General features: G+C 44.9%; 1 protein-coding gene and 1 non-coding gene across 2 annotated transcripts in view; both read left to right on the forward strand.

The window, feature by feature from the left end:
- The window catches only part of Mthfd1l (methylenetetrahydrofolate dehydrogenase (NADP+ dependent) 1 like), a 189,494-nt gene that overhangs the window by 121,198 nt on the left and 44,583 nt on the right, over positions 1 to 23,713 (forward strand). The window contains exons 22-26 of the mRNA XM_032894796.1: positions 3,933 to 3,974; positions 5,169 to 5,269; positions 6,081 to 6,258; positions 18,891 to 18,998; positions 22,396 to 22,548. Coding sequence (XP_032750687.1) covers positions 3,933 to 3,974; positions 5,169 to 5,269; positions 6,081 to 6,258; positions 18,891 to 18,998; positions 22,396 to 22,548 — 582 coding nt within the window. The remainder of the gene's footprint in view (positions 1 to 3,932; positions 3,975 to 5,168; positions 5,270 to 6,080; positions 6,259 to 18,890; positions 18,999 to 22,395; positions 22,549 to 23,713) is intronic.
- On the forward strand, positions 20,367 to 20,527 carry LOC116894907. The gene has a single exon (XR_004387109.1). It is a non-coding gene; the product is annotated as a U1 spliceosomal RNA (small nuclear RNA).

Genomic DNA, 23,713 nt, shown 5'->3' on the forward strand with positions numbered 1-23,713 from the left:
CCAAGGGATCCAACACCCCTCCATACAAAAAACATGCAGGCAAAACACCAATGCACATGAATGAATGAATGAATGAATGAATGAATGAATGAAAAATTATATGTATGTATAATTTGAGATGCTTTCTTCTTCTGCCATGCCTACATTTTAACTCAAACAGCTTTGAGCCTCCCAAAGGTTTAAAGTCTGTCTGGTCTGATTTGTTCTTTATAAACTAAAGGAAGAAATCTTGGAGACACACGGAGACCAGCGGTAATAATATCACACCTTGGCTTAGGTAACTGGTCAGACTTAGAATTGGCAGCCCAGAGTTTTTTCAGACCTCCATACCCTAAAAGTGCTCTGCACGGTGTCCAGTCCTGTTGCACGTCTCCTTGCTCGTGTGTGCCCCATTGCCAGGCTGTTATTTCTTCCCAGTTATTCCTTTCTGCATCTTCCTTCCCTACCTAGTGCCTTGGTTCTTTGGCAGAGAAGGTAACACACGGTTCGGGACCCTAAGTAGAAACGCCAGTCGTTAAGTCAGTTCCCACTCCTGAAATGAATCCCTGCTACTCAGCTCATACCGAGACGTGATTTATTTTTGACACTTAGCTTTGTAAGTTGTGATCCTCTGGTCAGCATTTGTGCCTGAAGCAAGGCAGTAGGTAAGTACATCAGGCTGGGAGTCCGGGACAAAGCAAGACCACTCACCTCCTGTGTAGGGATGGGGGCGGGGGAGACTCCTGTATTTCCCCTGACAGCTCCCATTAGGCCCTCCTTCTAAGACTCTACCACCTCCCAATAGCTCTCCACCAGGAGAACATACCTCAACAAATGTGTGGAGAAGATTGAAGGACCAAACTGTCACATGAATGAGCGACAGTAACCAGGCAGAGCTGCGAAGGCTGGGCCCGGCCTCATGGTGTTCTGTGAGGATCTCTCCTCCTCAGAGTCTGATCCCCTTGAACTCAGGAACTGTCTTATTAGTCACCGGGCCCCCGGGGCCTGGCGTATTCCATATCCAGGAAATGTTTTCAGTAATTAAGTAGCAAATGAACTTTGATCTTCTAGTCCGATATCCATCTTAATCCACGTCACCCACCTCAGTGCATTTGCCTCTTACTCAAGGCAGCTCCGGGGTGATAGTTTTGATCCAGGACAATTTCTGCTTCCTTTCAACATCATTACACCAATAGCCATGGCTGCCTTGTGTCTGTTTACAGCTGAGGTTTGCGTTTTTAATCCATTATTTGGGCAGTGGAAAATCCTGTGACCTTTGAACCTGCCCATTTTTAACACAGTTCTTTCTCTCATCGGTGTGACCAAATACCTGACTAGAGGCAGCTTAAAGGAGGAAGGGGCTTTGCTGGGACTCATGATCTGAGACAATAGCATAGGGGCCATTGGTGCCAGGAAGGAACCGAGACTGGAGCATGAGGCTACAGTCTTACGGTTTACGGCTGCGAGCAGACACCATGACCAAGGCACCTCTTATAAAGACAACATTTAATTGGAGCTGGCTTACAGGTTCAGAGGTTCAGTCCATTATCATCAAGGTGGGAACATGGCAGCATCCAGGCAGGCATGGTACAGTAGGAGCTGAGAGTTCTACATCTTCATCTGAAGGCTGCTAAGAATATTAGCTTCCAGGGAGCTAGGACAAGCCCACACCCACAGTGACACACCTACTCCAACAGGGCCGCACAGTCTAATAGTGCCAGTCCCTAGGCTGAGCATAGACAAACCATCATGAATCTACAGCGGGAAGCAGTGATGATGCTGGTACCGTCTTGCTTTCTACTACTGTCCTGTTCCCCTTTGTATTCAGTCATCCCAGCCCATAGACTGCTGCTGCCTACATCCACCATGCCTCTTCCCTCCTCCCTTAAGCCTCTTGGAAGCTCTTGTTCACTTTACAACCCTCTCACTGCCTCCCCTCCTGATTGCCCCCTGCCCCCTCCGATAGGCCTTCCCCCATCCTCACCTCCCCTTCTCCTCTGAGAGAATGGGCCCTCCCCTAGATATCCCTCACCCTGGCACTTCAAGTCTCTGGGAGACTAGGTGCTTCCTCTCCCACTGAGGCCAGGCAAGGTAGCGCATATCCTAAGTCCAGGCAACAGCTTTTGGGATAGCCCCCACTCCAGTTGTTCAGGACCCACATGAAGACCGTGCTATGTCTCTGCTGCATATGAGTGGGGAGGCCTAGGTCCAGCCTGTGTATGAAGATTTATCAGCTACACCATTGGCATTTTAAATCCATAGGCTGTCTTCCAGTACTCTAACTGCTCTTGGTGCAGTGTAAGAACTGACATCCGTATACTCTGAATCTACAGCCTTTTCTCAATTAATCCTTTAAGTGCACTACGGTAATCAGGTTTCTCGAGACAGGAGAAGTCACTGGGTGTGTAGCTATGTGGTAGGAGGTGGAAGGTAATAAAGCACCAGGTCACATGACTATAAAGTGTGCAAGTCCAGAATCCAGGATCCACAGATTCATCTGGGATCACTGATGGTGGAGGTCCGGTCTGCGTTGCATATTCATAAATCTACTGAATTATGTGTATAATCGCATCAAAAATATCCTCACAAAATCGCATACAATAATACTTGACCAAATATCCAGACACCCTAAATTTTCAACAAGTCAACACATGAAATAAACCATGTGTTTTGGAGTATAGGGCATTGACAGGATTTAATATCAATTTTTTCCATGTTAATAAGTAATTGCCTCCATAATACATCTTAAGTTGTTCCTGCCCTGCCCCCCCCCTCTTTTTTTGACCTAAGGTGGGATGACTGCATTTTCCCAATTGTGTGCAAGCCACTTTCCAGGATCTGCCTTCAGTTGATCTGATCTAGTTATGTCTCTTCGTGCAGGCAGATGCACTGCGGAGATCCAAAGCCAGGCAGTTCCTTCATGTGTGACCTACACGTGACCCTTTTCAGGGATATCTGCATTTTGCTAGTGGACTTTCTTTTTCTTTTGGGGATCTAAGGTATCTAGCCTCCATAAGACCAGCTCTGCATCACATGCTCAAAGCCCTGTGTGTATCTGAGAATCAGCTTGGAGGTTCTGCAGGCCATCTGGGATTTCTACTCCAATGGCATCAGACATCTCTTCATAGTGCTGCTTGACTCTATTCCAATGGAAGTTACTGCTTGTTTCATAAAGATTGTGCCTTCGTACAGATCTGTTCCCATATGCTTTATGCCTTTAAATAACAGATTATTTCTGTCCTTCTATGTTATTTTGTCACTAACCTGTCTGAATTCTCTTAACTGTCGTACTGATTTAACCTACCAAGTCTTTGGGGGATTCTGGGCTGCCATTCTGTGCTCAAAATGAGTTCCTTTTCTTCCTTCCACTCTATGTCTGTCCCCTTGTCACCGGCAAGGGCTTCCTAACTGTAATGCAGCGTTGTATGACAGGTGCTGGCTGCAGGCGTTTTCTCAGTCCTCATCTTCAAGGGGGTTGCTAAGTACCATGCTTGGGATCCATTTGTAATGAGGACTCAGGGATTACCTTCTATTTTTAATTGGCCCAATTAGCATAAAAACCGAGGCAAGTTTTTCTTCCATCTTTTGAGATGACAATTTGGGTTTTCTCTTTAAGATTGTAAGTGTTGCTTAAATTATCATTACTTACAAGAAATTGGAACATGCCTGATTTAGGCAGCTAAATCTGCTTTACATATAACTGGATTTTACTAGTCAATTTTATGTTTTGAGTCAAGTTTTTTCCCCCATTTATATGAGTAAGATGTTAGCTATATATAAATTAAAATTTTGAAGTATTTTTTCTTCTTAACTATGGAAGGTTTGTGTAAAATTTACAGTGGTTTATTTATTCAAAGGAGTAGACTTCTCCTTTTAAAGGAGGCCCATTGCTACAGGGAAGAGCACTGTTTTAAGTCATAGGATGGGTCTTAGTTTTTGTCTCTTTATTTCAGGTAACCGCTGGGGTTCCTCTCAAGAAAGAATATACAGAAGAGGTAAGAAGAGCTAATCATTCAACCCAATCAATGATTAGCTTCCAGTTGACTGTCAATGAATGTACAACTTAGAAATGTGCTTTTTTTTTTTTTAAGATTTATTTATTTCATGTATGTGAGTACACTGTAGCTGTCTTCAGACACACCAGAAGAGGGCATCGAATCCCATTACAGATGGTTGTGAGCCACCATGTGGTTGCTGGGATTTGAACTCAGGACCTCTGGAAGAGCAGTCAGTGCTCTGAACCACTAAGCCATCACTCCAGCCCAGAAATATGCTTATGTGGACTGAGGAGATGGCTCAGTGCATAAACACCTTCCAAGCGAGAGAACCCGGATTCCATCCCTAGCATCCGCCTCAAAAGCCAGGCATGGTGGCTCACGCTTGCTTTCTCAAGAGTAGGGAGGCAGAGACAAGTAGGTCTTTGGGGCTCGATAGCCAGCCAGCCTTCTTCATGAGCTCTAGGCCAGTGAGAGACTCTGCCTCAAAAAGAAAGGAACCTGAAGAACAGCCAAGACTGTCCCCTGACCTCCACATGCATACGTACACGCATGTGCACACACTATAACTTCATTTTTTAAAAATCCCCAAGAAAATGAATGTGGGATAAAAGGATGAAACCCTTTCAGTTAACTCTTAAAGCTGAAGAAAAGATAGATGTAGACTTATTTGCTGTTCTCTTCTCACAAGACAGCTATCAAAGCCCAGAGATGAGTGAAGGTAACACAGGTAACTGTGTCTTCTTTTGTTGCAGCAAAAGTTGTCTCTTGGGAGATGATGCACACTTGTTTTTATGGCTTATAAGACTGCACTCAGTATCTATCCTGCAGATAAACTGATTAGCTAGTGACAGTACCACTCAGCTCCTACAGGTGGCGCCATGGGTTTAAACCAGAGAATGGACTGCCTAAGTTCTGCTAGGCAGTATAGTTCCCTGGCCCAAGTCTCAATACCTGTGCTTGGACCCACAACAGTTTGAGAACCCAACTTGAACGTGAATCACCTCTGTCTGTAGACATCTTTCTTGGAAACTCAAGATGACTTAGGTCTTCTTTTTAAACATTTTGAAGACAATAAAGTAAAGAAAAGATAGAAAGGAAAGCTGCCAGTGTGATAAGGCTGGTCTAGCTTGGGGGTTGGGGGATGGAAGAGTTAGGTAAGGCAAAATGACACAGAGACCCGTTTCCTTCCAGAACATTCAGCTGGTAGCTGATGGCTGCTGCAACCTACAGAAACAAATTCAGATCGCTCAGCTCTTCGGGGTGCCCGTGGTGGTGGCACTGAATGTTTTCAAGTGAGTCCAGCTTTCTGCTGTCTGTGGGGCCACGCTGCTGACTACATTTGTGTCCTGAGGGCACTTGGCTTTCTCAGTTTGATCTGAAAGACACAGAATTCTGTTTGTTTGATTTGGTTTCATTTTCCCAAATGTGTTCTCTAGTGTTACTGTGGAAATGAAACACACAGTAAATCACCATCTGTTTGGATTGGGGGGAGGCTATTTTGGTTTTTTCCCATTTTACCCAGTGATTTCTGTCTGATAGACTGAATGAATGATCAAAGGGGCTGGAGAGATGGCTCAGTGGTTAAGAGCACTGACTGCTCTTCCAGGCGTCCTGAGTTCAATTCCCAACCACATGGTGGCTCACAACCATCTGTAATAGGATTCATGTATCTTCTGGTGTGGATATAAATAAAATAAAACTAAATCTTTAAAAAAAAAAAAAAAAAAAAAAGAATGATCAAAAGGAGCTGTTACAGAATTTTCTTGATTAAAAACCCATAACAAGGAGGCAGAGGCAGAGACAGGCAGATCTCTGTGAGTTCGGCCAGCCTGATCTACAGAGCAAATCCAGAAAAGCCAGGATTACCCTATCTCAAAAACAAAACAAAACCAACTAACAAAAGAACGTTTGAGTCATGTTAAAGGGGATTCGTTCTACATGCTTATCGTCAAGTCTGAGTTATTTAGACACAATGTGACCACTTTTGATGCTCAAAATATATTCAGTGTTAGGGAGTGAAGTTCTGTATAAACCATTAGTCTTTCTTTCAAAACATTGCTAAGTGAATACAGATGCAGAATCCACAAACATTCTCATCACCAGGACGGACACCCGTGCAGAGATTGACCTGGTGTGTGAGCTCGCTAAACGGGCCGGTGCCTTTGATGCGGTCCCCTGCTATCACTGGTCAGCTGGAGGAAAAGGGTCCGTGGACTTGGCTCGGGCTGTGAGAGAAGCTGCCAATAAGAGAAGCCGATTCCGGTTCCTGTACGATGTTCAGGTAAGTCCCAGCTACCATGACGACAGCGGAGTGTCGGCCCTTGTATCTTGTAGAAGGCCAGCACTTAAAGCACTGTTTACATGACCCATCTTGGGTGGCCTTCCTGGAGCTTCTACAGTGAAGGAAGCTCATGAATAAAGGCATTAGCTCCCCAATTAGCCATTTGCTGAGGGTAGATCATGCCCTTGCCCCAGACCTGTGCTCTTAAAGCCAAAGCTCTTCTTTCAAAGATTGGGCTCAAGGGATGGGACAGCTCTGGGTGGTTAACTCGCAGGTATTGACCCACCAGCAACAAGGCTTTTGAATAGTGTCCCAGCTACTCAGTGGAAGGCATGTTGTGTGTTCATATCTGCTGTGGTTCTTTTCCGCTCGTGCGTGCATGGGTGCGTGGGTGCATGCATATGTGTGATATATGTGGGCACACACACACCATAGCATTCATGCAGAAATCAGAAGTCAGTTCGTACAAGTCAGTTCTGACCCCCACCACGTAGGTTCCAGGGATGGAACCAAGGGTGGTGAGGCTCTGCAGTAAGCACCTTTATCCACGGAGCCATCAGCCCTCATTGTGGTTTTCTTGCCCAATATCTTACATAGCTTATGTTAAGTTATGCATACGTGTGCAGTTCAGCAGTTCTGAATACACTTACCTTACTGTGCAACCGGTTTCTAGGACTGTTCTCATCTTAGAAAACTGAAGCCTGGTCTCCATTTAAGCGTTGGCCACACCCCCTCCCACAGATCCTTCAGTGAACCACCGTCCTACTTTATGTCTTAGAATTTGACTTCCTAGACACCTCTTACGAATGGGATCTTGCTGTATTCATTTTTTCTTTCTTTTTTTTTTTTTTTACCATGACTTTTTTCACACAGCGTAATATCCATGGATGGTGTCATAGCATATGTGAGAAACCTCATTGCTTTTAAGACTAGATGTATGCCCCACATTCTGCTGACAGGCCTGGGTTGCTTCCACCACATGACTTCTATAAATGCTGCTGTGACTAGCGTGTGTGTGTGTGTGTGTGTGTGTGTGTGTGTGTGTGTGTGTGTCAACAAGCTTTCTAGTTTGGGGGCTGTATAACCATCAATGGTAGTCCTAGGTTTTCTGGCTTAGTTTCTCTCTTTTTCTTGGGGGCAGGTGGGTTCCTGTGTTCAGTCTTTTGAAAGAAGTTCAGATAGTCCTAGCTGGTCTTGAACTTAATATATAGCTAAGGTTGGCCTTAAATTTCTAATCCCTCCTGCCCCTACCTCCTTAGTTCTTGGGTTGCAATCGTGTATCACTGTATCCAGCCTTAGAGTTCATTTTTAAGCTAATGTTGCCATTCAGCCTTAGTGGAAGAGGCACGTTGGGAATTTAAGATTGTTCTCCGATACAGAGTAAGTTCGAAACCAACAGTTTTGTAGTATTTTTTGTTTTTTTTTGAGACGGGGTTTCTCTGTGTGGCCCTAGCTGACCTGGAACTTACTGTTTAGACCAAGCTAGCCTCAAACTCAGAGATCTGCCTGCCTCTGCCTCCCAGGTGCTGGGATTGAAGGCGTGCGCCACCACCGCCCACGCAGAGCTACATGGAACCCCGTCTCAGGAAAACAAAATCTAAGTTTTAAAAAGTTTGACATTCACCATCACTCAAAGGAACCCTTCCTTTCTGCATGTGTATTTCGCTTTTATTTTACCTATTTTCTTTCCCGAGTATCTATTCCTTTTTAAAATGTGTCATATCGATATGTATTTTCTTTTTTTTTTTTCTTTTTTTTTTTTTTTTTTTTTTTTTTTTTTTTTTTCCGGAGCTGGGGACTGAACCCAGGGCCTTGCGCTTACTAGGCAAGCGCTCTACCACTGAGCTAAATCCCCAACCCGATATGTATTTTCTTGTAAGGTGCATTCCTACTGCACCATCGACTTCCGGCAGAGTTACATTAGACCACAACTTCCTTCTCTGTGACACTCGAAGCTTCGAGCGGAATCCTAAAAACACATTTTTGCAAAGCTCTAGAAGGATGACCCTGAAAGCTAACAAACAAGGGATTGAGATTAAAATTCCTCCCTGTGCCCTTCCCTAGGTTTGCATACATTTTGAGGTGTGACCTTCACAATGAGGCAGGCTCACATTTGCTTTTGTTAGTCCTTCCCTGGTACATAGAACTCTAGAGCCTTTCTCTGGGGCACAATGGGAGCTGCATGGAAGAAAAATCAAAGCACAGCTAGTCATGAGTTTATGAACGGGACACTCACACTCCCAGCACCTAGTTTAAGTCTGGTTTCTACTCTGCCAGCCATTTTCAAGGCAGAGTGTTTGGTTTTCTTGTTTGTTTGTTTGTTGTTTTTTTTCTAGTTGGTTATTGAGAAAATCACTTCATTTTTCTTCAAAGATTCAAATTTAAACATATTCCAGTTAGCCTCAGGGTGGGCATTGTGACTTTTCTTATCATTGAAACTTAAGGAATTTGCCACCTTTGAGATAAAATCCTCAAATCTTATCTGCATAAATTTAAATACACATGCACATGTGCTTACATCTATGTATATGAAGTAGGGATTGTAGCGGAGAGATGTGATTAACTTAAAGCCATTTGCTTTTAAATGTTCTTTACATACATTACTGTGCATATGGGGTTGAATCTGTAGAATTTTAAAGTTTCTCTTTAGGTCTTACCCACTTTATAGCCATTAGGGAAATAGGGGAGGGGACACATGCAATAAGAAAGGTTACAAGCAGTGGGGCTTGGGGATTTAGCTCAGTGGTAGAGCGCTTGCCTACGAAGCGCAAGGCCCTGGGTTCGATCCCCAGTTCCAAAAAAAAGAACCAAAAAAAAAAAAAGAAAGGTTACAAGCCCCTTCTGTGTCCTCTTCTGTCATCTCTCCCTTGGGCACCTGCACCTGCATGGCCTTTGCCCTGTTTCTCCTTTTTCCTTTGTAGGTACCAGGCCCTGTGGGGTTGTCTGTGACAAGCTATCTGCATGTGTCCTAGATGGTTGTGTTTCCTGTTGGTGAAAGCTCCCTTTCTCACTTCTGTATCATTTTATTCTTTCTTTTTTTTTTTTTTTTTTTTTTTTTTTTTTCGGAGCTGGGGACCCGAACCCAGGGCCTTCTTGCGTGCTAGGGTAAGCGCTCTACACCGCTGAGCTAAATCCCCAACCCTTTATTCTTGATTTCTTATCTGTGCGTCAGCTGCCTCTGCAGAGGCCCAGTCTTCCGTCCTGCCCATCAGCAGCCTTCGATGTGATTCATCCCCAATTCCCCGAAGCAATGTCCAGAACAGATCTTTCCCAACTCTGGCTCTTCTGATTCTCCTCTGACCTGCGTGTACCTCCATAGCCCATCTGGTGCTTCATTCCTGTGTGCTAGTTGGCCACGAGAGATCTGAGCCTCACACAAGAACCACCCTGACTTTCAAAGCATCCCCTTCACTGTCCCATTTTAGTCTGGCAAAGCCCCTCCCATCTCTGTATCACTGATGGAGGAAACAGCATTTGGATGAGGAAGGTTAAAAAAAAACAAAAAACAAAAAACAGTGTGTCGTTTCATTTATGTGCCCTATGAAAAACATCATCATCGGGATGGAAGTTTCTAGAAATATGTTATTCCCACTAATGCTATGAGGGACTCTCCAATGGCAAGCTATGAAGATTCCACTACAAGTTGAGAGGCTACCATTTACCTCCCGTTCTCATAGGGCCTTTCTAGCTTAAATTTAAATATAGTAGCCTCACTGTAGGGGCTAAAAGTGGACTTTAGAGATACCAAATATTATAAAATAGATCTTAAGAAAACAGTTCCCTTCAGATTCAGGGGAGACATCTCTGTGGACATGAAATAGCTTTGCTATACAGTGAGGAAAACCTAAAAGTACACAGGATCCTCAAACATGAAACTAAAATGGAGCCGTGCTTTGTGCTCGCTTTCATTGCTCTTACAATGTGCATTCGCGTGCACGCACGCACACAAACACACCACATATCACACATACACAACACACACACACACACACCATACCTTCTCACACACACACACATCATACCTTCCCCCCCTCACTCACACACACACATAAACACACACACACACAAAAGACACACGAAGAGACACAAAGACAGATGCGGATGATGCGGATACTCACGCAGAGAAACACATAGTCACAGGCACACAAACAGACACACAGGCATACATAGACAAATACACAGACACACAGATACACATACATAAACACACAAACACACACAGAGACACATACAAAGACAAACACAGGTACTCACACAGAGAAACACATAGACACAGACACACAAGCATATACAGACAGACGTGCACACACACACACAGGCACACACCACACACACATTTCCAAGTCAGGTTTGTGAGACACACAGGACAGGATACATCATGAACATACATGCTCAGGCAGGCATGGTGGTACACACTTGGAAGCCCAAGCACTCAGGATGCTGAGGCAAGAAGATCAAAGGTTCAAGAAAACCGGGGAGAAGACAAAGAAGTATTGGTAGTCCCTGCAGTGTCCTGTTTGAGCATAATAACCAGAAACATTACCCTTGCAAGTCCCTTATTTGCAGTATTTCTCAGTGACGAATGCAGATTGTCTAACAGTGAGACATTTATTCATTTCCCAGAGCCCAGTGTCTGTCACACATTGCACTTATCTTGGGAGGATGAGATTTCTCAGGGATTCTCACGTGAACCTGCTGCTCAGGGTGGATGCTTGGGATCCAGGCTTCTAGAAGTATGCACTCACCCCTCGGTAGCTCACTGTGCTAGTCTCTGTCACAAAGTATGGTTTGTGTCAGAGATACAGATCCCTGATATTCCTAATAACAATGACAGCTGCTCCCAGGACACCAGGTGGTACATGTGTCATGCAGCCCTTGTACCTGTGTAGTCTGATCAGTGCAAATGAACATGGACTGTTTCCAGTTGTACAACTGTCCGAGTTACCAGAAAGGGTGCCTGCCAAACCACATGTCCATCATTTTAAAATTCAAGCTTCATTTAAAATAGACTATGAATAATTACCATGCACCTGGAGATTTATATCCGACTTACAAGTTATTAATTGATCCTTTGAATATTTTATGAGCATCAAAATACATGATTTCAGCATCACAGAATAAAAATGGTTAACCTACGTGCTTTCAGCTCTGTGGCCTTGGAGACACAAAAGAACGCTATCTTTTATTCTGTCTGTCAGGATGCATACCAATGAGTTTGTTTGGTTGGTGCAGCGCTGAAACAGCAATAGTGTGGCCTTGCTAAGATGTGGTCAGGGGTGGGTAGCAGAAGGCTGGATAGTGTTTTTAATCACGTGAAGGGGATTTTTTCCAAACTGCTGCCTTTAGCATCTGGTCTCCAAGGGAGCAGAAGCATAACTGTTTATAATCCATTGCTTTGGTTTTATTGTGTTGTTTTCTCTCTCTCTCTCTCTCTCTCTCTCTCTCTCTCTCTCTCTCTCTCTCTCTTGCCTGCCCGTGTGTGTGTGTGTGTGTGTGTGTGTGTGTGTGTGTGTGTGTGTGTGTGTGTGTAACTACAGGAGGGATATGCATTTCTGTATGCATTTGAAGGTCACAGGAAGGGTCTCTTGCTGAGTCTGGAGTCAGACTGGCAGCGGGCAGACTCCATCGACCTAAGCCTCTCATAGCACTAGGCCTACACACACACATTTTTTGCATGGATGCCACAAATTCAAACTCAGTTCCTCATGCCTGCTTAGCAAGAACTGTTGACCACCGAGATAGCTCTCCGGCCCCACAAAGCCTTTCTACATAGTTATTTCTAGAAGCCTAATTTTTATCCTTTAGTTCTATTTCACTTTATTTGGTTTTTTTTTTTTAATTTAACTAAAATGTAATTTCATCTGTCCACCCTTTGCTTCCTCTGACCCTGCTTGTTCCCCACTTACTCTCTCTCAAATTAATGGCCTCTTTGTTTTATATATATATAATTAATATTATATAATATTTATATATAATATATACGGGGGATGCATAAATATATAAATTCTATCAGCTGAGTTTCTTTTTGTTTGTGTATATGGTTTCAAGGCTGGCCGCTTTGTATTGGATAATGGATTAAAGGGCTCATCTCTGAGAGAAGCTAATTCTCACCTCAGCAGTCCGTTAGTTGCCTGAGATTCTTGCCTATGGGTGGGAACCCATCATCTCCCCTTGCACAGTCGAATTTCTATTAATGCTGTCATCCTTTAGGCCACCATTTTGAAGCAATACGGTCTCATGGCGAGTGTCTTGATCTTCTCACTCCTACAAGCTTTTGCCTTGCTCTTCTGTGATGTTTCCTGAGCCTTAGGTGCAGGAGTTGGGTTAAATATAGGTTTAGCCACCGGGGCTGGGTTCCCCCAAGCCATTAACCTCTGTGCTGGGACCAGTTGTTGTTTTCTGTAAGGGCCTCTATTTGCTTCTGCTGAGGAGGACTGAGAGCAACACTCACCTGCGGGTCTAAGAGTTAAGTTTTAGAGCAGAGTTAGGAATTTGCTGGTAAAAGTGGATTCTCCTCTGAGATCCAAGATCTCACTAGGCCTGGATAGCTGGTGAGGTTTCCAGTACCAGGCATGGTTCTCCTCCTCTTGAGCATACCTACTATGGTGGTGATCCAGGCTGATAGAAGCTACTGAAAATATCACTTAATATAATATTATTCTGAAAAGATTCTGGAAATACCCAAAAAACTTGTAAAATCAAACTATGGAAAAACTTGTCTTTTTAGTATAATAAAGCAGCCAGTACATCCCAGAAATGTATTTACTTAAACTCGTATACATATTTTTTGTGATATACACACACACCAGCCTAGGCATGGTGGAGCATGCATTTAACCCAGCACATGGGAAGCAGAGGCAGATCTCTGTGAGTTCAAGGCTAGCCTGGCCTAAAAGCAAATTCTAGACCAGCCAGGGCTATTCAGTGGTGCTCATGTTCAGTGGCAGTCACCAACAGCTGTCTAATTGTACCTAAGGTCCCTGCTGTTTGGGCCCAGGATTCTGCCTTTCACTTCCTGTACAATGATCATTCTTCCTTCTGCTTGTTCTTTCTTGTTCTTCCTTTAGGACACTCTTCAAGTTGTTTGGGTTTTGTTTTGTTTTGTTTTTCCATACTGGGGATCAACCCTAGAGCTTTGAACATGCTGGGTAAGCGCTCTACCATCGAACTACGCCCTTGGAAGTTTCCTTTAATGTCTGGCCAGCTTTTACAGATCTCCATGCAGTCTGCCCCCTCCTGACTGCCTCCATGTTTACTCAGAGCCTTGACTGTCAGGAGTGCCTCTCCTCCACACTTGTTTATTGTGCCATGGTTTGCACTCCATCAGGAATTCTTGCACGAAAGGTCCCCAAAACTTGTATATGACCTCTTGATGTTGTGAAAGTACTTGCCATAGATGGTTATTTTCTTACTTAGCACGGGCTTGGGAGAGGCCTACTATGTGTGAGCCACTCTGCTAGACACTAGGCGGATCAGAGTAAGGGAATAAACAGATTCATCCCCTGTATACACAATCAGGAGAATGTTGACAAATGAATAAACACTCATAACTTACTTTATCATTTTATTTGTTTTCATAAAAGCCGTCCTTTGCCTCAAAGCAGCTTAAGTGAATCTTAGTTCAGCTGAAGATCATTTAGACTGGGCTTGCTCCACCAGAGTTTATACTTCTCTTCACAACCAAGCAAGGAAATAATAGAACGTTCCTTTGCTGAAGACACAGAATATATATACTACCACGGGGAGGGTAGCACTCCGATGGGGCCGTTTTCACACTAACCCTAAGCGGTGAGTTAACAGAGATGTTTTCATTTATTTACTTGTTAAACGCTGTAGGAGAAATCTCTCAGAACCTTGGCCTGGGGCTTCCAGTTCAGTGGGTTGGAGTGCCTGCTGAGGGCCACGCAGCTGTGACAGTGAGAACCCGAGGGGAAGAGACTATCCCTATGCTCGCCCCTTCCTGTTTTGCCTCCCACTATGGATTCTATTGAAGTCCCATTTAGAATAGGTCACAAAGTCAGCCTGGCGCGGGCTTGGTATTACCAAAGCACTTTCCAGTAAACACTAGCAAGGAAGATATTAGTTATTGGCAAAAGATAGCCACACTCATGCTTACAGAAGGTTCGAGTGAAAAGATGTATAGAAACTGCCTCTCCCCGCTTAAGGACCAGGGCTCCTGATGATTGACATCCTCCCCACGGCATTGTCCTTATACTTGATGAGAGAATTTTTATCCTCTATCGTCCTGTGAAATCCCACATCACCACCATGGAATGTCTGTGTTGCACGTGTGTAGGGCAGAGAACAAATGTCAGGAGTCAGTTCTCACTTTGTTACCATTTGAGTCCCATAGATACAACTCCTGTCAGGCTTGTTGGCGAGTACCTTTACCTGCCAGCTCTGGACCCATGACATTGTTGACCAGAGGGAGATGGTGGTAGTTTCAGTATAGTGTCTGAAGCAAGCACTTCCTTGTGTGGTAATGTGCTGTGCAGGAAGTGAGATCAACGGTTCCTATATCAAGTCCTATTACCCCAGCACCTCCCCATCTGAGCTTTCCTGTTTCTTCTGGAACCTTTACACACCCAGGAGCTTGTGCTTAGATGACAGGAAATGTGTCATCCTTTGCTCACTAGAATACTAAGGGTGACTGTCCACCCCAGTGGCTGGAGTAACTTAGGTAAATAGATGGTATGGTTGCTAATAATGTCGACTTGCCAGGATCTAGAAGCACCTAGGAGACAGACCCCTGGGCATGTCCGTGAGGGAGGGTCTAGATTGGGTTAACTGGGGTAAGACGACCCAGTCTAAATGTGGCTGACACCATTCCGTGGACTGGCATCCCAGACTGAATCATAATGAGAAAGTGAGGTGGGTGCTGGCATCCATGTATCAAGTATCATGATGCACTCCGTCAATGGTCTTTTCATACAACGAGGAATGCATGCCCTCCAACTGTGGGCCAAAAGGAACCCAACCTTATGTTGCTTCTCTTCAGATACTTAGTCACACTAATAAGAAAAGTACCGCTGGGCGGTGGTGGCACACACCTTTGATCCCAACACATGGGAGGCAGAGGCAGGTGGATCTCTGTGAGTTCAAGGACAACCTGGTCTACAGAGAGAATTCTAGGATAGCCAGGGCTACACAGAAAAATTCTGGCTTGAAAGATAGATAAATGATGGATAGACAGACAGACAGACAGATGATTGATGGATGATCTGTGTGTGTGTGTGTGAGAGAGAGAGAGAGACAGAGAGAGAGAGAGAGAGAGACATGGTTCAAAAAAGTATCTGCTACAGTCCTTAACCTCAGAGACTTTGAAGCCCATCTTTACTTCAGCTAACATGAGCTTTGAGCTGTGTATGTTAGAAGTGTATTGGATTTCATGGCATAGTCCTTTAATCTCAGCTACCCAGGAAGCTGAGACCGAGCTTGCAAGTGCAAGACTAGCCATAAGTTCAAGGCCAACTGGAGCAATTTACTGAAACCTTGTCTGAAGAAAAAGAAAGAAATCGGGCTGGGGTCTGGAGATGTAGCTCAGTGGTGAAGCATTTGTGTAGTTGGAGCAAAGCCCACTGTTCAGTTCCCAGTATTGAAAACAACACTACCCTCAAGCTTGTCTCTGTTCGCATTTATGCCATAGCTCTTTCTGTAAGGTTCCCACACCCGTTGTTCTTGCTCTGAGCTCTCCCGGAGTCTATGCCTACGGGGCAGCTGCGATAACAGAGGTTCTCCCTCAGACACTGGGACAGAAACAACTTCCCTGACCTCTGGCTCCACATTCTGCCATGCTGGAAAGTAACGAGTAATTAGTAATTAGTTGTCCCTTTTCAGAGATGAGCACTCACATGGGATCTCCTATCGTGTGTGGTTTATAAAAGCCACTTGAATCTATCAGTACCTCTGAATCCGTCAGTCCTTTGAAGCATCATGAGGCTTGCCAGCAACCCCTCCATCGGGGAAGAACACTACAGGTGCTCCCAATGTCAAAGAAGGGAACGCTGGTGCATAGCAATAATGTCCCTAATGCTGTGACCCTTTCATACACTTCCTTGTGTTGTGGTGACCCTCCAACCATAATAGTATTTCATTACTGTTTCATAGCTGTAATTTTGCTTCTGTTGTAAGCTGTAATGTAAATATTCAGAAACATGACCCCTCCCCCAAGGGGGTCATGACCCACAGGTTGAAAACCCACTACTCTAAAGGATTTGTGGGAGAGGTGGCCTTCAAGGTAGACCTGAGAGCTTCAGGGAACACGATGTTTGAAGAGGACAGGGAAAGAGGGAATCCCAGAAGCCAGGGAGAAGGAAGCAAGGACATAGGGTGCAGATACCTCAAGCAGGGTTGTCTCTTGGCAGACCATACAGTGTATACAGAGCAGGGTTTTGTTTTTTCTTCTGGAGCTGAGGACCGAACCCAGGGCCTTGCGCTTGCTAGGCAATCGCTCTACCACTGAGCTAAATCCCCAACCCCAGAGCAGGGATTTTTCATGCTGAGGTATGTACTGGGGAGGTTGGACTTGCAGTAGAGACTGTTCAAAGTGAGGAGAAGCTACCTCAGCCATGAGCCAGCGGGTGCCCTCCCCAATCCTCTAACTGAGGCAAGGACGTGTAACTTCCTGCCTCTTCACCTGTGCTTGGCACTTAAGGAGTAGGAATTAGGCTTCGTTCACATTTTTGTTGTCAGTGTGGTTTGTTTCTTAGATGAGGGTGGGAGAGAGAGGAGGAGTGGGCTTACGCACGCGCATGCGTGCTCGCCTGGGGGCCAGAAGTTGACCTCGAGTGTATTCCCTGTCACCTTCCAGCATCAGTGTGTCTTCACACAAACCACAGTGTGGAAGTCAGAAAACAGCTTGCAAAAAGGGTTCTCTCCTCCACCATGTGGGTCCTAAGGATCAGACTCAGGTCATTGGGCCTCACAGCAAGCTTCTTACCCATTTTGCCAGCCTCCACCTTGTATTCTTCAGAGTCTTTTACTGAACCGCAGCTCACTGTTTACCTAAGCTGGCAGATGAAGCGAGCCTGTGTCCACCCCGCACTGCTACAAGTATGGGTGCATCAGAGCCGTAACTGTGTGAGAGCTGGATCCGAACTCAGATCCTCATGGTTGTACAGCAAGCACTTTACCCACAGAGCCAGCCCTAGTCCATGAGTTAGTTTCCTTTACTATTTTAATAACTATTTTCTCGACTACTAGTGATACTTTTTTTATGTGGTTACTAGTTTTGCCCATTATTAAATGTCTTTTTATAGGTCCAATATTTAAGTTCCAGACCACGGAATGACTTGACAGTAACCATAGTCTGCTGTACTGAAAAGCGTGATTCTATTTATTTATTTATTTATTTATTTTTTTTTTTTTTGGTTCTTTTTTTTCGGAGCTGGGGACCGAACCCAGGGCCTTGCGCTTCCTAGGCAAGCGCTCTACCACTGAGCTAAATCCCCAACCCCCTGAAAAAGCGTGATTCTAAGCAGTTTGTGGCTCTCAGACCCAGGCTGTTCTAGCATGGCACCTTGCCACGTGGTCCCTAGAGTTAGTTCCAGCACTGGAGGGCCATTGGAACTAACCATAATTTATCTCTGGTTAGTATCTCTCCCAGCGGCTCTCTAATAGCTGCGAACTCTCTGGTTCCAGCTACCCGGTAAAATCAGGGCTCTAGAAGTCCAGCATGGGGCTGGCCTATCTCGGCTCCTTGTCGTGAACTCTGTCCACGCTCCCAACAACCACCCCCTGATAATTAAGGTATAACCTCCCAACTACCCGGTGATATCAATCAAGACTCAACGAACTGTAACTTAACAGTCAGATTTATATGTTAATTCTCTATCCACAAGACATCCACACAATAAACTCACAATCGATTGATAAAGATATAAACCACCCACCTATGTAAGATAAAATTCCCTGTAGAAATCCATCCCTTATGAAATATACAAAACTACGTAGGGCCATTCAAGATCTCCCAGATCTGGGTCGTCCGTCTCCATTTGATTCTCTTCCTTTCCCCTCCTCTCCCACCTTACTTTTACTTTTTAACTGTCTAATCATGGACCTTGGCCTCACTTGTGCCAGCCCTCACCTGCATATCAGCCTACATTTCAGTTCTGCGAGATAGCCTCCCTATGTTGCCCAGGTTGACTCAAAACTTACAGTACTGCCTCAGCCTTCCAGGTGCTGAGATGTAGGTATGGGACACTGCAGCTATTGCCACTTGCTAATCTCTAGTCTTCTCAGAGCTTCTCCCTCACTGCCTGATTTCCCAGAGCTAGCTAATGTGACCAGAGTCAGTGTCGGCTCTCCTGTGAAACACCCAAACGTATCAGCACTAATGTCTGTGAAACCCAACTGTTTTTAAGAATGTTTTTTGCTTTGCATAAATTGTTATTTTAATCTTGAAATGGATGAACATGGTTAACTAGGTTGAAGGCCTTCCATTGGTTAAACACCAAGGCTTCCTTTCCAACAGCTGACTTCTGATGTGAACATTTTCAGGGCTTGGAAGGTAGAGGGAGAACAAGTAGCCAGTGGAGGGATTTTCAGTCAAAACTGTAAAATCTCACTAAGATTTCCCCACTTCTTCAAGCACGTCAAGTGCAGTGATTCTGTTGTCACTTGTGTTTCTCCAGCTTCCCATCGTGGCAAAGATAAGAATAATTGCCCAGACCGTCTATGGAGCCAAGGATATTGAGCTGTCTCCTGAGGCACAGGCCAAAGTCGACCGCTATACGCAACAGGTAAACAAGATCCCCGTACTCTTAGGTGGGGTAACTGCCTCGTAGTCTCCAAATGCACACCTTGATTTTAGGACAAGTAAGTTGTCTCCTAGTTAAACTCTACTCAATGACCTGAGGATCAACAGCGATTAAAGTATAACACTGGTAGCATTGGTTAAGTACAGCATCGTGATAAATACATTTATTCTCTGACTCGGGCAGCCTTGATCTCTGAGATCGTGGATGTGGCTCTGGTTTGCAGTGCCGGGGGTGGAACCCAGAGCCTGGCTCCTGTGCTAAGTCAGCACTTAGCCTCTGGCCTCCATTTCTCTCCAGTGTATGTGGTACGGCTGTCATCCACGCTCACGTATACTTCCATTCACTCAGCCAGAAGCATTGGGAAGTGTCCCTTCGGTGTTGCAGAAGGAAGTCAGCCTTTGATTCTTTACAACACTTTCCTCCTCCTTGTGGGGCTCTACTGTCTAAAATATCCTTGCATGCTGCCGGTGAGGTGGATGCAATGGGCGTCTTCAGTGAGGTTTGTGTGCAGGTGGTTCATTACCTTGTCCTCCGGGATTGAAGGCTCCACCATCTTCTACCTCTAGACAGGGACAAGGGCTGGTGAGCTGTGGGAGCAGCCGTGACCCATACATACAATCTGAACATGTAGCTGAAAGGTCTTCGTACCTCAGATGCTCCCACCTGCTTAAGCCTTGTTACATAGAAGTCAGCATCACTGACTGCTCTCCCAGAGGTCCTGAGTTCAATTCCCAGGAACCACATGGTGGCTCACAACCGTCTGTCATGGGATCCGATGCCCTCTTCTGGTGTCTGAAGACAGTGACAGTGTACCCACATACATGAAATAAATAAATCTTTAGAAGTCGGCATCTCAGCTTGCTGTCAGAACACTACAATTACAAATAATGCTGTCGGCCTTTCTCCCTCCAACTCCTTTATCCTATTTGAAATATGTGTGATATCTTGCTAAATACTATCCTATCGGTGCCAAGCAAATGTTCTCTGGGGTTTGATAAAAATCATTTTTCCAGCCAGGCATGGTGGTGTCTCACGCTGTTGGTCCCAGTGCTCAGGAGGCAGAGGCAGGTGGATCTCTGTGAGTTTGAGGCTGGTCTACAGAGTTGGTTCTAAGACAACAAGGGCTACACAGAGAAACCCTGTCTTAAAAAAAAACAAATGTGGGCTGGAGAGATGGCTCAGTGGTTAAGAGCACTGACTGCCCTTCCAGAGGTCCTGAGTTCAATTCCCAGCAACCACGTGGTGGCTCACAGCCATCTGTAATGGGATCTGATGTCCTCTTCTGGTGTGTCTGAAGACAGCTACAATGTACTTACATATAATAAATAAATCTTAAACAGAAAAAAATGTATATTTACCTGACAAGGGTAATACCACAATCATGAAGTCGATTTTCCCAGGGTGAGGCTTATCCATTGCACTCAGGATTTGTTGACCCTGTGATGTTCCCAACTCTGGGAAACTCAACTGCATAATTTGTGGTAATGGGGACTCCATTCACCCTGTCCCCTGGAGAAAAGAATGCTTTTTCTTGCAGTTTGAACGTGTGTTCTTTTGGTGTAGCTGGTTATGTTCTAGTTTTATTGTACTAGAGATAGAACTAAAAGCCTCCCTCACGCACTCTGCCTGTACTCAATGCTGAGCTCCGTTCTTGGCCCCAGCTTTTTCTTTCTTCCTTCTTTGTGTGCCAGAGTGTGTGTGCTCAGCTGGGAGCATATGGGTGTGTGCATGTGTGCGTGTGTGCATAGACATGCAGAAAGCATGTCACGTGCTTTCTGTTATCGTGATCTACCTGACTTCCTTGATGTAGGGTCTCTCACTGAGCTAAAAGGTAACCATTTTTAGAGATTTATTTATTTATGTATTTATGTATATGATGAGTACACCGTTGCTGTCTTCAGACACACCAGAAGAGGGCGTCAGAGCTCCTTTCAAATGGTTGTGAGCCGCTATGCGGTTGCTGAGAATTGAACTCAGGACCTCTGGAAGAACTGTCAGTTCTCATAACCTCTGAGCCATCTCTCCAGCCCCCAAGGTAACTGTTTTTGGCTGGGCTGCTTAGCCAGCATGCTCTTGGGATCTTCCTGTCTGTACTCACTCCACTCCCATCACGGTGGAGTTACAGGCATGCACAGCCATATATATTTACATATACTATAGATAACATGTGTAATATTTGTTATATATTTAATATGTTGTATATTATATAATTATATAGTTATATACTATATGCAGTACAGTATATATGATTTTATATACTATTATATATACATTTATGTTACATATTTTAAAATTATAAATTATATGTAACAGTTTATGTTCTTTAATGCTATAATGTAGCCTAATAGCCTTTTTCCATTATAAAATACGATTTATGATGGAAAATGTTAATGGAATGATACATTTTTAAAATTTTCATAGTAAATTTTCAAAGGTTATGCATATAATTTTATAGGAATTATTTCAATACTTACTCATTTTACAAAATCAGAAATTCTAGGTACCAGTTGTGATTTTTTTTTTCTTGCCAAAATCCTCATTAACCTGTAAAAGTAGGGGGTTCAAGGACACAGCACCTGCCCCCCCACACACAATTGCTAATGCTCTAAAATGTTCTAAATAGTTGTAGGTTGAATCATAGCAATTACATTCTGTCATCTGTCTGTCTACCACGGGAATATTCCTTCACGTTAGTGTCGAGTATGTGGTTGCAATTCATTAGTAAGGTCTCTGAAGGAACGCTATGTGCTGTGTAATTACAGCATCCTTCCCAGACACTGCCCTTTTTGTAAAATGCTGCACATGACTTCCTCCCCTTTCACCTTTGGAATTCTGGGTCAGGCACAGACTTTGGTCCTTAAAAATAAAGAGGCTGAAAGAGTGACCTCATCTTAGTTCCTATAATGTAATCACAGATCAAATAGCCATGATTCATAAACCAGCACAAAGGGTCCTTTGCTTCCCAGCAGACTCCAAGAAGGCCAGGACAATGACACTAAGAACCTCATTAGGAGCCTTGTTCTTGTTACCTTTCTCCTTCCAGGATATTAATAGCCTCAGAAAGTACTTTCTACAGTGTTTCCAAGTACGGTGCCTAAAAATAACCTTGCTTCATACACACACACACACACACACACACACACACACACACACCCCCGTGCCTCCCCTCTAGGAGAACCTCCAGAGTAAACAGAAGACCTCACCCCTGCTAAGTAACGGCAGTATGAACAGAGATCCAGTCCTCAGCTGCGAGCACCCGGTAACCGCACCTGCTAAAGCTGCACTGGCACACAATTGCCGCAGAGCCAGTGTGAACCAAAGATCCGGTGCAAGAAACCAGCACTCACCACAGTGAATGCAATTTCTTTTCACCTTACAGGGTTTTGGAAATTTGCCCATCTGCATGGCAAAGACCCACCTTTCTCTGTCTCATGAACCTGACAAAAAGGGGGTGCCAAAGGACTTCATTCTGCCCATCACTGATGTCCGAGCCAGCATCGGGGCTGGGTTCATTTACCCTTTGGTGGGAATGGTGAGTACAGGGCCTCAAAGCCTTTCCTCCTTTGTGTTGCAGTCACATCTTAACCACTCTCTGCCAACTCTACAAATCGCACAGCTGGGAGGAATTTACGATATTTGCTGCTTTTATAAGCACTCATCCGCCAATAGCAGGGTGAAAACACACCTCTGCCGTCACGGGCCAGGCCCTTGTAATTTCGGATCATGTGTTCAGGATCCATAGAGGCACAAATCGAGTTTCCTTCTGGGACAGAGGAGAGAGTGAGTAGCCTCGAAAGCAGTCTGCTGACTCAGCAGCAGTGTGGCCCAGTGACCGAATTCACAAACCACTGTTGTCTCACACATACCGTATTGTGCTTCTGTGGGCAAATTGGAGCTGGCTGTTCACACTAGCCAGGACATAACAGCTACCCCAGGAGCTGGGGGGATCAGCATCCTACCCCCTAATTCCTTCCTCAACACATCTCGAGTGTCCCTTTGGGGTGACATCACACATACTCCTTTAAGTAAAAAAACATAAGAAAAGTCAGTGGTGTACACTTTTAATCCCAGGATTAAGGAGGCCGAGACAGACGGATCCCTCTGAATCCAAGGCCAGTCAATCTAATCTACATACTGGGTGTATGTACGAATGCGTGTGTGTGTGTGTGTGTGTGTGTGTGTGTGTGAGAGAGAGAGAGAGAGAGAGAGAGAGACAGAGAGACAGAGACAGAGACAGAGACAGACAGAGAGGCAGAGAGAGACAGAGAGAGAGAATTGAGTGTAGGGTCACGACATAGGAAATAAATCTCTTAGAAACATAGATGAAGCCAGGGAGATGGTCCTGGGGGTGAATCTCCCACCCACCACCTCCGTGGTCAGGCTAAGACCAAAGCTGTCCTGGAAAATCAGTGTGGACTCTTTACCCGCAGCCTGTTCCTGGGCCTGGCTCTTTGACTTCTGACCTGTAATAAATGAATGCATGCAATTGCCCTGGAGCAGCAGCAGCTAGCAGGGTTTCCTGGAGTGAGCCATCTGTGACATTATCTCTACTCTCAGTTCCTCCTGCGGCTGCTCTCAGGGACCGAGGGAGTGTCCCTGCCTGCCTGCCTGCCTGCACCGTGGTGCAATCCTGAAACAATCAGGCCTAAGGTGTCAGGAAGGAAGGGAGGCCTGAAGAAAAGGGGGTCCAGGAAGGC

Source organism: Rattus rattus, chromosome 2 (genome assembly GCF_011064425.1).
Source record: "Rattus rattus isolate New Zealand chromosome 2, Rrattus_CSIRO_v1, whole genome shotgun sequence".
NCBI classification, from domain to species: Eukaryota; Metazoa; Chordata; class Mammalia; order Rodentia; family Muridae; genus Rattus; species Rattus rattus.